The following is a 21,963-nucleotide window of genomic DNA, read 5'->3' as shown; positions in this document are numbered from 1 at the left end:
CTAGTAACAGCATGGGCTCACCTGACGTTGAGTAGACTTCAGTGAGTGCAGAATACATTGCAAGATCTTATGAGTGTTTGTTGAAGTCCTTTGCATTCAGTAGTGATGCCATCACAGCGCTTTTGTATATACAGTTAAACGTAGCATGTGAGAACTGTCTGTTTTGAGAACATACATTTTAAGTGGCTTGCAAGATACGGGCTCTCAGGAGAATTAACCATTTCCTTTGGTGTCACATTAGTTACAAAGAGAACACTATTTTAGAAAGAATGCTAAAAATACTCTCTTCCTTGTCTCACTTTGAACTGCTTTTTGTTTTCTTGCCCTACAGCTTCAGCCAAATGTATTCCAAAGTAGTTGTAAAAACTATGATACAGATTAAACTTCATTGAAACAGTTTTCAATACACTGTGGTCCTATCCATTCTCCTTTTCAATTTGGAGTATGTTCAAAATTGCAGGTGCTAGACTGAGTTACGTACAGCAGAATTTGAAGTGGGGTTTCGCCTACAGCATTGGATGTTTGTAAAACATCTGTTTTGCTGGTAAAACAAAAGGGTACATATGTGTAAGTGGGTTGCATCCATTCCTTTAATTTTATGTGAACTGCATCTGAAAATGTTTGCAATGGGTTTTGAAAGTATTCGTGATCCTGTGTTTAAGGAAAACAGGTTATTATCCAATATATAAACAATCTTTTTATTTAATGAATTCTGTTTGATCTATTAAAACATAATGGTTGTGAGGATAAAGCCTCTGAGGGAAGATGAATATATATTTAGATCATAACAAAATTATCTGCTTTTTCTTATAATATACCTAGCTCGAAAAATAAAATTAGGGAAAGAACTGAGTAATACTGCTCTGAAAGCTTTTACTTTTTTAAAAAACTCAAAACTTTCTTTTGAAGCCTAAAGTAGAGATTATACTGCATACTAAAAGATCTTTTAGTCACAAAGGTCATACTTTTGAATAGGTGACTGTGCTGAAAACATCATTCTGTTTACTGGGAACAGTTTTAAAGCCACAAAAGACTAGTAGGGAAAGGACTGAGCTGATATACACACATTCATCTCGTATCTGAGCTAATTTTTTTTTTTCCAGTGCTTGTTGTTTATTTGGGTGTACTTTAACTATGCCATGTTGCAAGAGGCCACAATATAAATTGTAAGAATGTCTGTAATAAGACATACCACTTCCTAGAGGCATAGTTTATTTTCATGTCTTTCAGCAGTTGTTTGTGGGGTTTTTAGACATTAATAATTAGTATAAACTTAAAAGTAAAACTCAAAAATAGAATAATGTGCAACTGGAGTAGGTGAGAGGTTTTTTTCCCTCTCTCTGTATGCTTTAGAGGGGTTCGTTGCAGAAATGTCTGAATATTAACTTTTTTTTCAGTTTTCTTATTTATTTGGTCATTGGTGTTCTGTGATTTTTTTCTGAGGATTTTCTGGAATAAACTTCAGGATGATTTCATTAACTGTAGATTCCATGAGACTGAATTCCTTGGAGATTGATGATGCACAAATACCTTTATTAATTAACGGAATTAATTTATCAAGAACATTTCACGGAGGCAGAAAAAGCCTTCTTTTGAAAAGTTAATTAACACACAAATTCTGTAATGAATTTTCTCTCAGCTGCTCTTAAAAGAGGAATTTTTCACATAAACATTTAATATTAAGTGATCGTAGACATTCCAGTAGGATAATAGTGGAATTATGTGACCCCCTAGAAGGACTTTCTTCCCTGTTGTAGCTCTTTTACTATTAATTTAAAACAAATATAATAGCTAAAGATGCTGTTATTTAATGGGAAATGTTATTAATATATGATATTTTGGGGCTTGTTGCTGTTATATAAATTTCTGTATAAGTCGAATCTGTTTGGAACAATCTCATCTACTTGTGTATTTCAGCCCAACTACGTAGAATTTGATCAGTTCACACTAATGTGCTTATCTGGAGCAGAGGGTAATTTTTCAGTGAAAGCATGCAATAAAACTGGGAACTTCATAGTACAGACGTGTTTTGGACAGGAGGATAACTGCTTGGTTTCTGACCTCTTCTTTTCTCTTTAGTGGCAATTGTACTGAAGAGAATATTTTGCCAGAAATGACTCAGGGGAGCTACAGATAGCCTTTCAGTTCACTCATCAAATTGTACAGGAAACTAACACCATTTCAGACTCCCTCTCAAGGCAGACAGCTACATTGTTTTTCAAAAGATACCAATTCTTTGGCAGGCATTTACCTAAATCAGCGCGTGCTTGGACTCAAAAATAATCATAGCGAGAGGATTATGTGGACCTTAAAGAAGAGCTGTCCTGCTGTTAAATTGTGTCAGTGTGGAAATTCTGATCATTTGAGAAAAATTAATAGTGTCTATAATTTTGAGACATCCAACATCGCGTTTAGACTTTAGCAGTAGGTTCTTCTAGAAATAAATTATTCTTCTCATGTAAAATTCCATATAAAGGAGACCACTGAAGAATCCATGCAGGGTAATAGGGAATACAGTAGTTCAAATGTTAATACATTCATAGGGAAGATTAGCTTCTGAAGACATACAGGGTTTTGAAGGTGAAGACAGGAAATGTTGTTAAGAAAAAGGATTGTTGGAGAGTTCAAGTAAACCCTCTGAATCAAAAAAATGCTTCTCCATTTCTGATTCTGAAGCATCCTTAAGATAAGACAGTCTGGATTAACCTGGGTGTTGGGGTTTTTTTCAGGATTGACTTTACAAGGGATTTAATGACCTTCATATAAGCTCAGGCTAAGTGAGAGTCCCAACAGGTCACAGTGTCCTGTAAACTTCATTTTTTGGGAGAAGTGAAAATGTCCTTCTGCAGTCCTGACCTCAATTTCAACACCTCACTATAGTAGTTGAAAAGTTTGCACAGCCTTGATCAGAGATAACCAAAGCAAGTGTTGCCGAGGCTGTCAGGCACACCTGCTTGGTGTCATTGACGTGCTTCATCAAGCATGGAACCACGTCAAGCCAATAGCTGTGTAAAATTGCTTTAAAAATCTGCTGCATCGTTTGAGAAAGAAGGGATGGATATTCCCTTGCTTGCTGAATGGAACTTGTTTTGTGAATGAGGAAAATTTGAGCAGTTCTTTTTGGTTTGTTTTTTTTTCAGTTTGACTGTTCTGAATGTAGGAGCTACTAAAGGAATGCTTGATAATTGAAAACAACTAACAGATAACAGTAAAGACTAGTTTGGGGTAACCAGTAGGTAGGATCAATATGAACAAACAGCATTGGTTCTGTGGCACATAGAATATTTGGACCCAAGTGTACTGTGGTCTATTTAGTGTTTACACATCAAGCGAAGTAATAATTTCCTGCTTGCTTCAGAAGAAGGCTCTAGTCACGGAAAACACCAAGTCAAAACCAGTGCCAGCTGCTAGAATTCAGTACAGCACTCCCTGTAACTGTGAGTTATACGTCTGTCTCTTTCCTATGCTTGCGGCAGAACAGGTCTCCACTGCCCTTTATTCAGGCTTAGCTGGGGGTATCTTTCTAACTATAAAGTTTTCATCTCACAAGCAGCTAAATATAGAGACTACATAGGAATACTCACATACGTAAACACATAGTTCAGAAGTACTTGGAGATAATAAATCTTTTCCTTATGAGAATGAGAAAGTCAATGACATTACTGATAAAAATACAGATTTTTTTTTTTAATTAAAGTTTGAAGATTTTTCCAAACAAGCACTGTTTTTCATCATGTATTTTATACAGCTTTTAACTTAGAATAAGTTTGTGTGAAATGGCACAACACTACAATGCTCAAATTGAAAATCCTATGGTAGAATACATAACTGTCTAAAAAAAATTATTTTGTATCATGCAGACATTGGGTTTGAGTTTGTTATGTTTTTTTTAATCAAAGAGTTGATACGACACTTGTAATGCAATAGTATAACCATATGTAGTATTGTATCTGTAGCAGCTTGTTTTGTAATTGTATGAGTATGTAGATAACAATAGGGGTAATATGCCAACCGTATCCTGGGGTGCATCAAGCACGGCATTGCTAGCCGGTCTAGGGGAGTGATTGTCCCACTCTACACTGCGCTGGTGCGGCCTCATCTCTAGTACTGCATGCAGTTTTGGGCGCCACAGTACCAAAAGGACATAAAACTATTGGAGAGTGTCCAAAGGAGGGCAACAAAGATGGTGAAGGGTCTAGAGGGGAAGACATGTGAGGAGAGGCTGAAGTCCCTTGGTTTGTTCAGCCTAGAGAAGAGGAGACTGAGGGGAGGCCTCATCGCGGCCTACAGCTTCCTCACGAGGGGGAGCGAAGGGGCAGGCGCTGATCTCCTCCCTCTGGTGACCAGTGACAGAACCCGAGGGAATGGTGTGAAGCTGCGACGGGGGAGGTTTAGGTTGGGTATCAGGAAAAGGTTCTTCACCGAGAGGGTGGTCAGGCACTGGAACAGGCTCCCTAGGGAAGTGGTCACAGCCCCGAGCTTGACCGAGTTCAAGAAGCGTCTGGACAACGCGCTCAGTCATATGCTCTGATTTGGCTGGTCCTGTGTGGAGCCAGGAGTTGGACTCGATGATCCTCATGGGTCCCTTCCAACTCAGAATATCCTGTGATCCTATGAATATCCCTACTGATTTTTGGTGCTAGTGCTGAACAAATGTTTTAGCAAATAGCTTATTTTTTAAAAAGCTAAGCTTCCGGTCTACCATCTCTCAGTATAGGTTGAATTCAGAAAACTGTTTCTATTCTCATCTCTTTCCTCTTCTGAAAAGAGATGGGAAAAAGTAATAAAAATCAAAGTAAGCCTTTCAAAACTAAGTATTTCAGAATTTATACAAGCTTTTTTGAAATTATTAAGATCACAAGAATTGTAATTCATACAGAAAATTGAAAAATCAATTATTGCATTTACTTAGGATTTCTCACAAGTATAAAATTATTCACGTGCGGAAGACCTGCAGGAGCATGGTTTAACTATGACTGTTTGAGCTTGCAGCTTTTCTTATATTTAGAAATATTTAGATATCTTAATCATTAAACATTTATGAGTAAGTCTCCTGTGAAAGTCTAAACCACTAGGCTTTAGAAAGCGTACTGTAGGTGGAGTTGTGCAAGCTTCCTTGTGGAGCTGTGCCAGTACTGCTGAATCTGAAAAGTCCTCTTTATCCAGATACTGGACTCCTGAAGAGTAGGCTTTTAGAGTGGCAAATGAAAATGAGTTTTCAGAACTTTTTCTTCTTTGAAAACAAAACTTGTTTCAAATCTAGCATCTCACAGAGAAAATCCAGTGAGCTTAACTCTGTGTTGTCTGGCATCTCTATGCTTGACAAACTGTTCTCCAGCAAAGGAGTAGCGTATTTCACTGTCGTATGCAACAATTTTCAGATTTTTGTATCATTTCTTTTTAAGATGTTTTCTTAAGTATACAGCTGAGGAGACCAATAACAAAAAAGATAAATCCATAGATGATGAAAGGATTTTCCTGAGCTTAGTAGTTAACATAATAGTTTGAAAAGAAACGAATTTACAAGTACTTGTTCAAATGCACTATGTAGAGAGTGAATAAAATAAACAGCAAGATGTGTTGTGATAGGAACTCAGATGATCAAAGGGGACTACTCAATAGACATAGTTATTCTTTCAGATAAAATAAGGAAGTAATTCCTTTGAGAGTTTTTGTGATCATTTCTGTTGGAAAACTTTGTATGCATTACTCAGAAATTCAATGAAGAGAAAAGCAATACAGCCTAGATAATAGTGTCAGCTTTGAGCACGAGGTGGCATGTGGACATAGCTTGAGCTATTTCTCCAAGTCATTTGAATGGAAATATTGGATTAGTTAACCTTATGTCAGGTCTGTTAGTTAAATAAACCCTCCAACTGTTCCTGACTGAAGGATGCATAGTTGTGACTGAAAGATGCTGCTGCTTTTCATTAGAATTTTGTCAAACATATCCTGCTAACATAATGATTTTAAAATAAAATGGTTTATTCGATGGAAAAGGATAACAAGCAGAAAATTCACAGCCTTTTCTTTTCACAGGGTGTTTCAGCCCAGTAGGAAATCCTCTTAGCCGAACACTATTGGGTAGACTACAGACGGTAAGGAATTCTATCTTTGCATTTTTTTTTAAATCGATGTTTAACTATAAAATGTCATTATTCACAAGTTCTCATTGTAGAGAGAGGTTTTTTTTTTTTTTTTTTTAATCCTGTCTTTATTCACAAAAGAGGTATCTTCAAGCAAATTGTCTACGTGGGCAAATAAGCTTTTTCTGCCAGCTAGTAGCAAGATCAGATATCTGCAAATTAAAAGCTTTCTATTTTTTCATGATTTACTTTTTGTTGTTTAGAAATAAATAAGCTAAAGTCACAGTCCTGTGTTTTTGATTATGACTAAGAATACAGACATTGATAAAGTAGGGGGATAAAGCTGGGACAGTAACTTGAAATTGAATCCTGTTTGCAGCACCATGTTTTCATTGTTTACTCATTCTTCACCTTTGTAACAAGTGAAATCACAGCTATCCTCTGTTTATTTAATTGTTTATCTGTTAAATATTGATTGGAAACTTCTAGTAATTATATTTGCTGCTTGCTTTATTTCTGGTTCCTGATCACCATAGTAAAAATCTGACAGAATCTGTAAATGCCATTAATTCCAACTATACACTTAATAAACCTGGATTAAACACAAAACATATGGAGAGACTAGTGAAGGAAGAACAAGTAGTGCTTCTGAACACTGAACATATGTGTGGCTCTAGAAGGCTGGGCCTGTTGTACCGGAGATGTTAATCCTCCTGCACCCATGAATGGAATGCCACGATTTAATATTCTTTCTTAATTGCACGTTAATTGTAATTTTTCAGAGAAATGTTCAGAGAACATAAATTAACTTGGATCATTTATAGCTGTTTTACAGATTGGATTTGGGGTTTTGGTTTGGGTCAGTTTAGTGTTGGGGTCTTTTTGTGGGTTTTGGGTTTGGTTTTGGTTTTTTTTTGGACCTACCTTATTCAGCAGAATATGTTAATAGAGTTGTGGAAGGCTCATAAGATACATAAGATTCACCAAGAAATTTTGAAAGTATGGTTTTAACATTGCTCCTTTGTTAGTGGCTAAATGGTTCTTGTTTTCACATTTTCAGGTTTTTTAGCCATCAATATGTAATTTTTAGGAAAAAGTATAAATTGTTCAATCACTATTTTAGTGTTCTCCATCACAGCAAGCTCTATAAACATTTACAGGAACAACTGTTTTGAAAAATACTAAATAGCAGGTAATTTAAAACATTTTTTTTCTGAGAGGGTTAAATTAAGGTTTTGAATATTTTTGTTACTTTTTCTGTTATAAATGCAGTAATATATATAAGTGCAGGTAAACCGAGTAATTTATATCAAGAAAGTAGCATATGTACAAATGATGAAATAATTTAGCTTTTGAATAATTTCAGGAGCTGGAGTATTTCACATGCTTCTGAATTGATCTTTTTTCCCTTTTTTCCTTTTTTTTTTTTTTATTTATCCCTGTAGGCTTTACAGCAGCAGCTGTGTTTGGATTTCTGTTTTCTGTTTGTACATTGCAGGTTTCAATAAAGTGCAGGCTGGCACAGTTTTGGTTTTTTACCTCTAGGCAGATTATAGATTCCCATGCTCATTAAATATTGAAGGGCTGTAATCAAATAAGGATTGTAGTCATCTGAAGCCTAAGGACGTAACTTTACAGTGTCTACAGACAGATTCATTAAGACCAAAAAAGAGTACATATTCTTAGCAATTAATACTTTTAGAATCATTTTAATTTAGCTGTTAATACTGTCCTTGTACTTCTGTTTCCTGTAAACTGAATTTGTACAGTTAGGTGTCCCAAGCTAGGAGTGTACTGACAATTAATTGGACTAGAGAACAAGAACAGAAATATGACAATGCTAACAATATTCAATTGTTTTATGCTAAGTCTCAGCTTATTTAGTGTATCATTTAAAACGTCAGTTACTGAGGTAGAGAGGTGCATGACATCCTTAGGGAAGGAGAGGATTAAGTAAATTTCTAACTGTTGGGTTTATAAGGAAAAATTAAAACAATGGGGCAACTGTAAAAGCTCAGATTGATTCTGTAAAATTTTTAAATGTTTTAAATATTATCTCATTTTTAAGCCAGTCATGGGTTTTTTGAGCACTATAAGGTCATTTCATATTTTTTATTTAAAAAACCAACCCCCTTAAAAAAACCTAGAAAACAAACAAAAAAACCAAACAACAACAAAACCCCCGAAAGGTAACAGTCTCAGAACCTAAGTTATTACACATTGAGGCACAGATTTACCAAACGGAAAAGAGAAGCTTTAACCCTCATTCCCTGTGTCTTTCCTGGAGTGTTTGCACAAGCAACACTCCCGGTTTCTCTTCCATTCTGGCAGATAGGAGGTGTAGGGAGGTGGAGTGGAGAGAAGCCGTGGCACTGGGCAGCATCCAAGAAACAGACGTTTGTCCTTCTTCATGTCACCTGAGTCTGTCACTCTTGATGGGAAAAGGAGGGCAGGTGGCTTTGACCCTGTATGCCCACATGTTGAGGTTCACCCTGGTATGTGTAGTGTCTGCCTAAGACTAATACTTCGAAAAGCTTATTTTCCCAGTGTAGTTATTAAGAGTTAATGACTAGTTAGAAGTGGGACTTAATCTGTATGTTTATTCTGTTACAATGAAGAATTTGTTTACATATAGGGAAGAAGCATATAAAACCACCAGTAAACTTTAAATGTTTTCTGTGTTTTTTCCTTAAAACTTTGGTATTGTGGTATTGGAAATATATTTGTTCACTAGTAGAAATGAAATGCTGAATTTTTTATAGAAAAGGCAGTAATAACGTATCACTTGTTCTTACTCAGTATTGCTTCTCCTAAGGGAGTATGTGCTATCAAATGCCTAAATCCTGTTGGCCACTAAACATCTGCATGAATAAAAGCAAAACCTCCATTACCACAATCACTGAAGCTGCCCAATTAAGAAGTAGTCTTAAACAGTTTAATTAGTGCCATTATCAGGAATCAGTGACACTTGATACAGCAACTTATTTCAGTTTACACTTGCTTGCAATGCTCTTTTTTGTATTAGCATACTAAAACATTTTTTGTTTGGTTTTGTGTTAGAAAGGTCACGGCTATCTAAGTGGGTTAGTTGTGGATAACCAGCGTGATATTCTGGGGTCTAGAAATCTGCATCAACTGCTGGATCTATTTATCTTCTTCTGAGGACGTTCCTTATGCTGAAAGCTCCCAACAACTTTGTTCAACCAAAATCAGTGTGGCACGGTGGGCTTTTTCAGCAAGCGTTTTCTTCCTGTTTCTCACAGACGGTCTGCCTCCCAAAAAGACCAACTCCTCAGAACATAACTATAGCCCCATATCTGCTCTGATGCAAGAAAAGTATTAACTAGTTTCCATCTTGCATTAAAAAAGGAGATGTTAATACTGTATTAAGAACTATATATTTATATGTTTCTGTATGTCTGCTGCTTTTTTGGAAGCCTGAAAACATGGCTTAATCTTGTGACGCAACACACACAAAAAAAAAAAATTTGCTGGGAGTGTAACTGGTAGTTGGCACTACTAGAGAAATCGCATGGCAGGCCAGGGGCAGCTCTGCTGCCTTGCAGGAGCCACATTTGTGGTAGGTAGACATGGTGATTCCCTCTGGAGGTAGGGTGTGTGTGCAGCCCCTGACGTGCTCGGTGTATCTCTTTAAGAGGCAACTCTTTGGATTGTTGTTCTTTAAAAATTTAACACGGTGTCTGAGAACATTCAGCATAGTCTCAGGATGACTCATGGATTTTAGCTTGTTATTTCCAAACAGCTCACTTTCTTCAAGCTCTTCTTACGTTGAGTGTTTGAGAGCACACAAATACTTTATTAAAAAGAGAGAGAGACAGATTGAGACACAATAATGGGGCAATATGAGTACCTGAAGTAGATACCCAAATAATACTGCTAATAATTCTGATGAATCATTTTTGAGCAACAGGAGGCACTCCCATCCCACAGGCTAAGCACATTGCCTGCACAGTTCTCTTAACCTTGAGAATGGAAAATGAGAATTAGCTGAAACCTGTAAGGTAGTGCTAACTAGCAGTAGACCACTGAACAAGCCACATACTCTGAACTGCAGCTCCATCGGTCTTTGTTCAAAATTTGTTTATCAAATCAGGCAGTTACACATGTATTATATCCCCCCCCGTGTATGTACATAATTATTCAGAACTCTTTAGGTGGTAGGCCTAGATGCTTTGATATATGATGAGAGCTGAGTGCAACTGTTCGCTTTTATACTGTGTTCATCTGTACGTACTGCGTGTGTCTAACTACTGTGGCAATACTGAAACAATCTGGAGACTGGATGGAACCTTTCTGTTCAGGAGCATCAGTGATTTCTTTCCCTTATGGGATAATCCTAGCTAAGTTAGGAAAACAATGTTGAGGGCAAAAATCTCTGTTCTGGAGAATGCCATTTATTCTGCTGAGGTTTGCAGTAATGATGTTCCTTGGATCACTCTAACAAAAAAAATAAAAATTAAAAAAAACCCCAGAAAATAAAAGGAGCAATACATTTTAGATATATGTTTTAAAAAAGCAATAGAAGAGAAAAAAGTTCATGCAAAAGACAGTTAAAAGAGAGGCTGTAAAATATGAAAAAGGTGAAGAATGTTGGATAGAAATTCTCAAATGTTAATGTTGTTTATAATGTGGTACAATCTGTTATGGGTGGAAATATTTACTTCACAAAGCTCACATTTGATTCTTCTAAAATATTTTAATTGCTGTGTAATATTTCTATTCTGTATTGTAGTTCATATCCTTTGATGCACACAAAATCTAGGGGAAACTGGTTTCCCCTTTCAAAATAAGCCATTGAAAAAATTATGTAACTCCAGCAAAGGACTTCCATCTCTTCCTTGGTTCTAATTTGTTGTTCCTCTGCTAACTTTCATAATTTTTCTGTTTTAAATCTTCTTTCGACTGAAGAATTCTATTGTTTGACAGAAACCCAATTTTGTAGGTACAGGCACATCCTAATTGTTGCATTATGTACCTGCTATTCCTTTGACTTTATTGGAAGTCTAAAGAGTAAGTGATAAAGACAGAACAATTAGAATTAAATGGAAAGTACTGGTTATTAAAACCAACCTGAAATTCTCCATTATATGAAAGTGACATCTTTTGCATACTGGTTCAGAGGTAAAGTTCACTGCAACAACTTCTTAAACATCTACTGTGGTGTTTGCAATGCAAATAAGCTGAGACTGCATAGGCTTCAATCCTCTGTCTTCCCCCATGTTGTCTTTAGTGTAGTGTACATACTTGAAAAACTTAATTTCTTGTTCTAAATATCTACATGGCCAATATTACTCAGTGTTGCTTAACATCACTTCTGCTTTTTCTTTTATAAAAAAGTATTTTATTGCAGATAATTCTTACTCAAAATTATAGTTTATCAAAATACTTCATATTAAAGTTTTAAAATAATTTCTGCTTCTAGAATGATGACCACCTGGCTGCACTGGGGGGGAGAGGAGGAAGCAGTTGTCCACTCGAGCAAGAGACAGTAAGTATAGTGTAATTTTTTGCAGTATATTGTATACCTGTTACATTGTATCTGTGCTTTTGAAAGCACATGCTTCTTTTTAGCGTGATCCCAAGGATTCTTTTTGCTACGCCGGATTTTGTAATTCTCACAAACATGTTCATAACCTCCATAACCACGTTACTGCTGGTTTTATATCACTCTTGAAAAATCATTTTGTAAAATTTTGATGAATATAGATTTTTTTTTCCCTTGAGCCTGGACCCAGACAGAATTTTACCACGTCTGAATGTCACACCAGAAGAAATTCCATTGCTTTAGGCATATTTGTGAGAGATTTACATACTACTTTGGTCCTGGGGTGCATTTCCTGTATCCCCTTATGCTCATTTTCTGATCATCTGTCTCCAGAGCATATAATGGCAATTTCCACATTTATTTTAAAGTATCAGGCTTGCTCAACCAATTGTATTACAGGACACATTGGTATTTTAATTTTTTATTTCTGGGAGACAGAGAGAGAGACTTGCTTGATTGGTTTGAACTGTTTGTTGGCAGTGTTTTCACGTTACTAAATTTTTGTGATTCTTTTCCAAAACCCAAAACATTTACACTAGAACTATCTTACAAAAGACACTGCAGATAGAAGCATTTGTTGCTCTGCCTTTCATTGTTTTTCATGCTGCCAAGTAATTAGTATTACATTCCTTTTTTCTTTTTTTTTTTTTTACCTTAAGTGACCTCATGATTTTTCATAGTGCTATCACTAAGGAACTGTTGCCACTTAAGTGGGGACTGTTAGAGCACCCCTTACTTTACATGATCATGCAAGCTTCCAGTTCTTTATTATATATCTATGTAGTGTGTTTTAGTTTGGTTCTAGTCTGAAGTTCATATTTTTATATTTGAACATCACCTGTAATTACTGTACTAGCTTTCCTAACACAGGGAGGAGAGTTATGATAAAGGATGATATTTCATTGTTTAGCTTCTCTATGTAAGTTCAGGATTACTGAATGCATAGTTAGATAAATTTCCCGTCTACTGAGAACTATGCTGATGGTAGTTCTTTGCTGACCAGCTCACAAATCACCACATAGAATTTACAATAGTAGAATAATTTCCATCTTTTCCCATTCATAACTGATTTAATCTGTTTAATTGGTGATGTGGAAGTACGAAAATACACGACATTGGCTATAGTTTTACACACGTAACTCATAAGTGATCTTACTCAAAATAGAAATAGAAATATAAAAAGCACTGCACAGTTCAGCAGTCTTAGGATTTAAATGCATGCATGAGTAATAAAAAAATGAAGTTTTTTCTCCAAATCCCTATCTTCATAATAACTTTGCTGTTTCCTTCAATCCCCTATAACCTCCTATCAGTCCTAATGATCCCTGTTTCTGACCTCTTACAATTTTGTAGAGGAATCTGAGGTGAAGATTATATGTAGGGAAGCAGTGTTCTTTGTGTAAAATAGGTCATAACTTTGCTCTTCGCTTCTGATGAGGGAAGTGAGCAATTCCCTTATTCTTTCAGTTCACTTGTTTTCAGTCTTTTCTGCTCTGAATTCGTCAGGATGGGGTTTTGTTCATAAGGCATAGGAAATAAATAAGAAATTATACTTGATATTTTCATATTCAGGCTTCTGGTCATGTATTCTATCTAGTATGCATGGCGCTGACCATTATTAGTACTTTTCTCCAGAAGAGTGTAGATGGTACTGTATTTCCCTGGCAAATGGATTTATTATGTGAAATGGAATATAAACATATTTTTGGCAGATATTTGTAAAATTGTATATGCAAATCCTTATTTCTAAACAAAAGAAAAGAAAAAGTGGAGTGATCAAAGCAAAACTTTGCAATGACATTTTTGTACTAAATTTTTCCTTCGGTAAAACTGTCGTACTGTTGAAGTATTTATTCGAACACATATGCTTCATGAGCACACACAGAATGGGATCTGAAGGTGGTGTAACAATTCTGAGAAAGTAAATGTATGAAGTGGTTTTTTTTTTCCTTTTGCTTCACAAGTAAATTGCTTATAAAACTAACAGCTGCTGTTTTGAAGCTAATCTTAGTGAATTGAATGTTCTTAACCATTTCTACAATCCCACAGTCCTTTATCTTGCCTCTCCTGCTGCTTTCCCACCACCCCTGATCCCATTAGCAAAACTTGAGACAGCCTCAGCTTTTACCAAAGTGCAGCTTTGGTTTCAGCTGCCTTTCTGCAAGAGGAAGTGAATGTTGCGCTTTTTTCTCTGTGGCATGGTTGTGATAAAGCTGTGGTGCTCTTATCTCTCTTTTAGGTAGTGGCTCTTTATGACTACACAGCGCATCGATCAGATGAGCTAACCATCCATCGCAGTGACATTATCCAAGTGTTATACAAAGATAATGATAACTGGTGGTTTGGCAGCCTAGCAAATGGACAGCAAGGCTATTTTCCAGCTAATTATGTGGCTGGTGAAAGTAAGTTTACTGCTGTCTTCCTGGTATACCGGTGTGGGTTTAACTGATGGTCCAAGATTTTACCATGCTGTACTGCTTATTCTTCTGAAGATACAAATTTATGCAGCATGCAGATGGCATAATGATGACTTATTGTGATGCAGAAATTATATAAGGTTAGCTAACCACTTAGCAAGTTGGCATACCTGACTTACAAAGATACTGGCACGGAGTTAAACATTCCAGCTTATATAGTACTGGCTTAATTATCAGTCAACTGGATCAATTCTTCGTCTCTTCTTACATATGTTCACCTGGTTCATGGCTTACCTTGGCGACATTTTAGGACACATCAAAGCATTTTACAGACATCTTAGGTTTTTCTTAGGTAATATCTGTTAGATCTAACCACTTACTTTTGTAAAAACTCTCTATTTTCCCCCTACTCTAATGGAGAATGCTCAGTTCCCAAATAGGTGGATTTCGGTATGAAGTTTTAAAAGAACAGTAATGGTTAACTCTCATATCTGAACTTGCTACCGGGTCCTTGTCATTAAAATGGTTTTGATTAAAGTAATACAATAAAATCTAAATGAATCTGAAAAAATAATATAAGCAGCATCCTACTGAGTCAACTGATGTAAAGGTGCTCAGTGTCCTGACAGTTGTTAATATTCAATTTGCGGACATAGCGTGTGGTCGGAGGCTACAAGAAATTCATTTGCCTGCCTAAACTATCAAACTATCAGTTATACTGGTGTTTAGAAATCTTTTAACACAACATTTCTCAAGATGTTTTCCCCCATTTTCTAGTTCCTCCCTGTCTTCAAGTGAAGTCTAGTATTTATGCCTCTTCCCTAAAAAAAACTTGGATATAACACTGTGCTAACTTGATGATGGTAATTAAAGTTAGCTTAACTACTGCTCTTTGCCTTTGTCATCCCCTTGCACATCCTGTGCATTTTCTTGTTCCTTTCTTCCTGCAAAATAAGCCAAAGAGCAGTCTGTAGGAAGACTCTTCAGCGATGGCCTGTTGTTCTAAAAAAAAAAAAAAAAAAAAAAAAAAAAAAGTGGCAGTTGTCCAGCTGTGCAAAAAAACCCTGGTATATAATTTGCTACCTCAGTTGGTGACCCTCTTATTGAATCACAAGATACATTTGTTCAGTATCAGCTGCATTGCTGTCAGTATGGACTTTGTTCTTAGTCATGTAAATGTTTGATTGTTTTTATTTAATATAATTGCCTATACATTTAAATCTAAGCTTGCTAATATAAATAAAAATTAATGGGCGAATTTTGATAAATTCTTGTGCAAAGTCTGGCTTCAAACATTTTTCACCTATTTCAGTTCACATCCTGTTATTGGCTATATCATAATGTCATGATTGTTCACGTAAAATAGATACTTTCATAATTCTTTCATGGCTCTCACAATGGTGAATTATGGATCTTGTTTTCAGAAGAATATGAAGAACAACCTCCAGAATTAGTACCAGATTCTGCTCCTCTCCTACCTGAAGGAATAACAGAAGCAGAGGTAGGCTCACCGACACTACATAAGGTAATAATTTGAGAAGGAAGGATTCTGTAAGTAGTGTTGGACTATGTCCTTTGTGTGCCAGGTGGACTGTATTAATTTTCCATCCTTTTTGGAAAAATGTCTTATGTATAGACCTCATTCCAGGCAAGCAGGTAGATTTTCAGCAGATGTCTAATGTTTGTCTTGTGTGGAACCAGCTGTTCCATCATCTGGCAATTAAATATTCTGCCTACTCTTGCAGCATTGTAATGAGTGGCAAATCTCCTATTGACTCCAAGGTTGACACAAGTATTTCTCAGAGCTACCTGATGTAAATAATGGATGAAGAAACAACACTGATCTGTCAAAACCTGACATACTTTTGGGCACTTGACTGTCTTGGAATGTGCACTGCCCACAGTTTCTTCAAATTTTGTGCCGTGAAACTTCCGTATCTATCAGGTTGCTTAGGAAAAAGCTGTGATGTTTTTCTCTCAAGAGTTTTTTCAGTCTGTGTAATACTATCCTAATTAAAGATATACAGTGTGGTCATAAAGCCTTATTACCAGACCATGAGATACACTGCATCTAAATGTGCTTACTTGTCAATGGATGTTTCTGTTTAAAAGCTGCCGATGGTTCTCTGATGTGAATGACTGCACTCATCCTGTAGGTTTCTCAAGGGGGTGGACTATAGAGACTTTCATAGTTTGGAGGAGTAAAGGAAAGAGCTTTTGTCTTGACTGTATCTAACATCTCTCCACTCCTACCGTATACTTATATTGTGTTGCAATTGCATATGGCATTGTGTTGTTTACGTATCACAGACTATATTTTATGCAGCAGCATTCCTGTGTCTATGACTTTAGTTAGCAGTCAGAATACAGTATGTACAGAAGAACAAAGAAACAGCAGCCAGTTTTTAGTCAAGGAAAAAAATAGGGGTTTGACTTTTTATTTTATTTTTTTTCAGATCTTTAGAGATACTGCTGTGTGCAAAGCAGGCCGAATGACTCTCACTTCTCTAGACAAACACAGATTAGAAACTTTGCATAGCTTATGTTCCCCTTCTGTGAAGTAAGACTGATGCTTGTCTTAAAACATGGGATACTTTGTAAGGGGGGGAAAAAAAGTCATAGAAATTAGTTCAATAACTGTTAAAATTGAAGATTTTTTTTGTTGTTCAAAAATGTATCCTTCAGTGTGCTTTCCACAGCAATTCATTTAGTCAAAGGTACTAACATAACTAATTTAAAAGTGACTTTTGTTCAGATTTCTTTCAAATGACTTGACTTTTCCATGTAGTTTTCTGAAATGTAATCTAATATTTTGCATCTGATTTGAAAGACTCAAAAAGTAGGGTATGTAACTTAGTTATGGGTGGTTTTTTTTCTTTTTTCAGGTGATTTATGTAATCTTTGCTGCATTAATACATATTGCAATGTTCCAGGTTAAAACACTCAAAGCTACTTCTATTAACCTTTTTTTTTAATAGGTGAATAGAGAGAGGTAGCGTTTCATGAATTATTGAGTACAGATTACTCATTTGGCAGTCTTGCTGAAGCCAACTGCTACAAATCGAATTGCTAAGTGTTTTATTTCTAACTATACTTTAAAAATTGAATTAATCACCACACCAAGTAGTAATAATTCATCAGAAGTATCTTTTACGTCTTTGTAGCTGAGAAACTCATAGCCAAACTATTGTCCAAGAAAGACAAGGGTGCATTACTTCCAGATACTCCTGTAAAGGCAGAGTGGAACAAATACAGGAAAAATTACAACATTACTGGAAAGCATGAAGATTTCTTTTATCTGTTGTCTACATTGCTGGAGGCAAGAAAGGTATCCAGAAGGATGTTGCTATACTCACCCAGTTTCACTCATACCCAAATTAGAACAGGGAGAAGTGCTCTGATACTTAGTGTCATTAAAGACTTGATCATTTTTAGCGACATCTTTTTTTCTGTTTTAATCTAGTAGAAATCTAGTTGGTTTACTGGATCAAAAAAATGTTATGTGCTCTAAGTAGCATTTCTAATGTTTATAATCAGTATTTATTATTCAACTCTGTGAGAAGTAACATTTGATTGGTTTTGATAGCTTATATTTTCTTAAGTGTCTACAGTTGACATATTATTTTAACAATAGTTTTTGTTACTTTTTTGTAACACTCAGTTATAGTGACATTTCATCAAAATATTCTTTAGTTTGATTCTAGTGGCACATTGAATTAAATTGACTGTATATTTAATAATTAGTTGGAATTGTGTAGTAAAGTCTATCTAGTACATACAGGTATTCAAAAGATATAATGAATAAAGTGTATAGAAACAGTCCAAACCCAAGCAAATATGCTGCTTTTTATCTTGCACAGCATCCAACGGCACTACAGAATCATAAAGGGTCCAGAGAAAAGTAATGAAACATTTACAAGTCCCGGAAAAAATTATGTGAGAGGATATACTTAGAAGATTAAACTAGCAGAGGATGAGCAGTGAAGAGAATGTATAAAATGATACATAGTGTAGAGAGGTGAATTGGATGCGCTCTTTTTTCTTTTCTTTTTTTTTTTTTCCCCCCTTCCTGCTGTTAAACAAGATCAGGAAACATTAAGCTGGAATGGAGCACATCTAATATTGGTAGAAGAAAATTTTTGCTTATGCCATGCTTAGCTAACCTGGTGAACCTAACTACCACAAGACACTATTAAACTTATGCGCTCAGGGATTATTTTTTTTAATAACGCATTTTAGGCTGAGGTAATGGCTGAGATTCCAAAAGCATCTAAATGACTGGGAAACACAAATCTGGCTGATTATTTTTTTAAATTATTATTTCAAGTTACATAAGCACCATATTAATCACCAAGAAGATAATGAGTTGAATCGAATGATGAATCAAATCTCTCTGTAAGACTTGTGATGCCTTGAAGTATAATGGTTTTACAAAAGCTGCAGAGTGCTGCATAGAAGAAACAAGTTGTCATTCAACTGTTTGTCATAATGAAGGAGAGTTCTACAGCACTTCGGCTTTAGGCAATACCAGATACTTCTGAGACAAAACTGCTAAGACGACCACTGAGGGGGCTGATCGGTTATGGCAGTTCCTGTGTTGCAGCAGTGACACAGCAACTTTTCTTCCTATTACTTTCATTTTTTTTTCAGTATTAGAGCTGTTGGTGAATTGGAAATGCCAGTTTCTTTTACATGGGAAATACGAAAAATCATTATTTTGTAATACCCTATGATATTTTTTTTTTGCTTTGGCAGAAAATTAAGCTGCTTTTTTTTTTTTAGTCCAAAAATATTTATCAAATAATTAAGTTGTTGCTTATGTTGTTACCACAAGCAGGAAAATATAACTGAATTTTTTAGTTATGTTTGGTTTTTTGGTGACAAGTGTGTTTTCCCCAATACTTAGTTATATCCATGTTAGCTATATCTATTGTTCTTTCTGGTTTTTTTGAGGAATACTTAAATATTTAGCTCTGTTAAGACTGCAAAAACACAGGTACTGTGAAAATCATCATAGCAGTTACTTCTGAGATTTTGCTACCATACAAGATTAAATAGGGCACTTAAAATGTAGAAGAATGCTATGGTTTTAATTACTGAGAATATCAGATAGTCTAATGAGAAATAGTTTTCCAACTGCAGATATTATAAATGCATATCTAGCTAATCTTAAGAACTTTATGATGAGTGAATAAAAGGGAATCATTAACATTAAAAGAGGGTGTAATACTCAAGATTCAATATTAATCTTTGCAAATAATAAAAAAAGTTGTAGCTCAAAGAACCTGCTTTCAAAATACTTTCTACCATCAGCTTTGCATTCATAACATAATAATTTTATGCAAACCTTGTTTTCCTGCCTTATGAGTTACTTAACTCCTGAGCCACAAAATTAGGTCATAATCATCTTTAATTACAACATACATCTAAACTGCCAATAGAAATTTCATGGAGTGCAGGTCTCACTGCACCGATGAAGAATCCCAAGAAATAGAGACAGACTTGTCATCTGGCTTCTCCAGTAAATGTGCTATTTTCAGGTTCCTTAAGATGAAGGCAGAAAAGACAGGAATTCAGATAGAGTTCTAATTGAAACCAGAATTTGGGTTTTGCAAAATTTTGGCAAATCAGAGACATTTCAAAGTCAATAGAGTGCCTTTTTTTGGGGGAGGCAGAAATGTTCTGCTGTCTACAAAACCTTGTGGATATTTTTTATAATTTAAGATGACCTACCACTCACTATATAAAATGCATTTAATTGGATTTTGAATGTTTAGTACTCAATTCAAGGCTGAGAATAGTGGGAAGTAGTAATGGACAAAAACAAAACAGAAATTTAAAATTTCATTACAATTGTAAGAAAATATTCTAGTGTATTTATCTTTGAAAAATGATGTTAAAGTGTAAAATAATGGTCATAAGCATGAAAAGAAAAGGGTTACCTTCAAGAACCACATTATTATTGCACATTTGGATAATATACCCAGAGATCATCAAAACTTGATTCCATGTATATTTAAACAAAGTTTGGGATTATCACTGTTCACATAAATAATTCATATTCTCACTCTTCTTTCCCCAGAGTAGGCTGTTGTCAGACTTTGTGGATACTTAGCCTAGTGTGTCTGAAACTAACCTGCAAGGCAATTGATGCCTTTCCCCTAGGCTTGAGCTCTTTCGATGTGGGTGTTTTTGTGGGCTTAAAATTTATTTATTAGATCTAAAAATTTATAAAGCATAGAAAACTTGCTCAAAAATATTTCAAAAAATACTAGCTAGATATTTCTAGTAGTTTCATCAAAAACTTTTGGTTTTTAGTTCATGCTGTTTCTGTTTTCTACTTCAATAATGCTTTTCTTCAGGTTACTGGGGAACACTTCAGTGACTGATTATCTTTTATGAGGAGGAGGGACTAGGAAGATGTGATAATGCTCATAAGGGAAACATGAAAGAATGAATACGATGGAACCCTTGCAGTGAATAGAGCAGAAGACTTTCAACACCTGATGAAGTGTGTTCATTTTGAAGTCGAGAGGTTGCAAACCCACAAAAATGTGATACTCAGTTGAATTACAGTGTATTATAGTGAAGTTTATCATTCCGGCCTTCATTCGTTCCTAGTGTGATTACGTATCTCCCTTTGTAAAGGCATTGACATCTGGGCTGAAAGAAACTATGCTTTTCTAGAATCAGTCTGCAAAGCTGCTGTGTAGTCTTCCACATGAACTGCTGAAGAGGCATTATAGAATAAATACATCTTTGCAAATCCTACTTTCAAAGTAGTAATTACTTTGAATATTCTTGAAGAAATCCTTCTGAAGGAAATGTTACTATGGTACCATCTACTAGGAATGGATCATTTGCCTTAAACATTACCCAATGTTAATGTATTTCAGCTTTTTAGTTGTGTTGTTTCCTATTTTAGGTATTCTGTTTTCCCTTTAAAATGCAGTTTGTACTGTTCAAATTGAATTACTCTGTCTTAAGCATGTGTGGTGCTTCATTATTCATAAGCTGGTAGCTCCTTCTTTTTCAAATCCAAACCCACCTCTGTGGTTCCTAATGCATTCTGTCTCAAAAAATGTTTATGCCTGTGTCCATAGTATTATTTGAGCCATTTAAAGAAAAGGTATCTCATTTATAAGCAAATTAATATCTGTGGGAGAAAGAAAAGATGAAATCACATCCATAATCATTTGCTGTAAGTGACTGGGTCTGTTTAAAGATAGGAAGAATCAGGCTTAGCCACTGAACTGGTCAAGCAGAATCAAAAATACTATTGAGGGGCATTTATATTATTAAGATAGCTTGCTCCTGATAGCTAACTTCTCTCTTCCCCACTGTTTTCTCCTTGGGTCCTCATAACCTCTTTCTGAACAGGATTGAACTATTTTTATGCAAATTTTAATGTAAAACTGTAACCACAGATAAATTCCCAGAGGCCAAGACTTCAAGACTGAAAACAGCTGTTCTAAACCATAGTGCTTCAGTCTGAAATATCTTGTCTCCATTCTTCCTCCTCTTTCTTTTGTTGTCCCTCAAATGGTCATCTAGTTGATTTGGTTTCTGAGATGCAGTATTTGTCAGTGTTGAGCCGTGACTACAGTTTTCACCCATAAGGTTTCCTGCTGGTCTCTCCTAGCCCTGAACAAGCCCAGGATTTTGCAGTTTCAAAGACTAGACAAGGCAAAGTCCTCTCTGCTTGTGGCTCTAGCATTCACGGATAGAGAAGCTACTGGGTGTTGGCTTAGTCCTAAACACTTCAGTGGTTTAGCTGTTTTTTCTGGGGAAAGAGAGAAATTCATGCCAATGTCTCTGTCATATACAGAGCCCCAGTTCGACGAGACAACGCGCAACTAAGTCAATACTGTTAGATATAAGGGTTACCAAATGG

The 21,963-nt window shown here is 35.7% G+C and overlaps 1 protein-coding gene across 8 annotated transcripts in view; it reads left to right on the top strand.

Annotated features, from left to right (window-relative positions):
- The window catches only part of AHI1 (Abelson helper integration site 1), a 101,063-nt gene that overhangs the window by 70,785 nt on the left and 8,315 nt on the right, over positions 1-21,963 (top strand). For 3 of the 8 annotated variants that reach the window (XM_054821169.1, XM_054821168.1, XM_054821170.1), the window contains exons 20-23: positions 6,040-6,098; positions 11,530-11,595; positions 13,892-14,054; positions 15,494-15,594. In XM_054821169.1, the coding sequence (XP_054677144.1) occupies positions 6,040-6,098; positions 11,530-11,595; positions 13,892-14,054; positions 15,494-15,594 (389 nt within the window). Of the gene's footprint in view, positions 1-6,039; positions 6,099-11,529; positions 11,596-13,891; positions 14,055-15,493; positions 15,595-16,525; positions 16,630-17,290; positions 20,576-21,963 lie in introns of those variants that run through there. The other 5 variants (XM_054821175.1, XM_054821174.1, XM_054821176.1 and 2 more) reach the window with 5 other exon arrangements.

The sequence above is a fragment of the Grus americana genome, chromosome 3, assembly GCF_028858705.1.
Source record: "Grus americana isolate bGruAme1 chromosome 3, bGruAme1.mat, whole genome shotgun sequence".
Taxonomy (NCBI): domain Eukaryota; kingdom Metazoa; phylum Chordata; class Aves; order Gruiformes; family Gruidae; genus Grus; species Grus americana.
The sequence above is the reverse complement of the archived record's forward strand: the minus strand, read 5'-3'. Positions and strand labels throughout refer to the sequence as shown.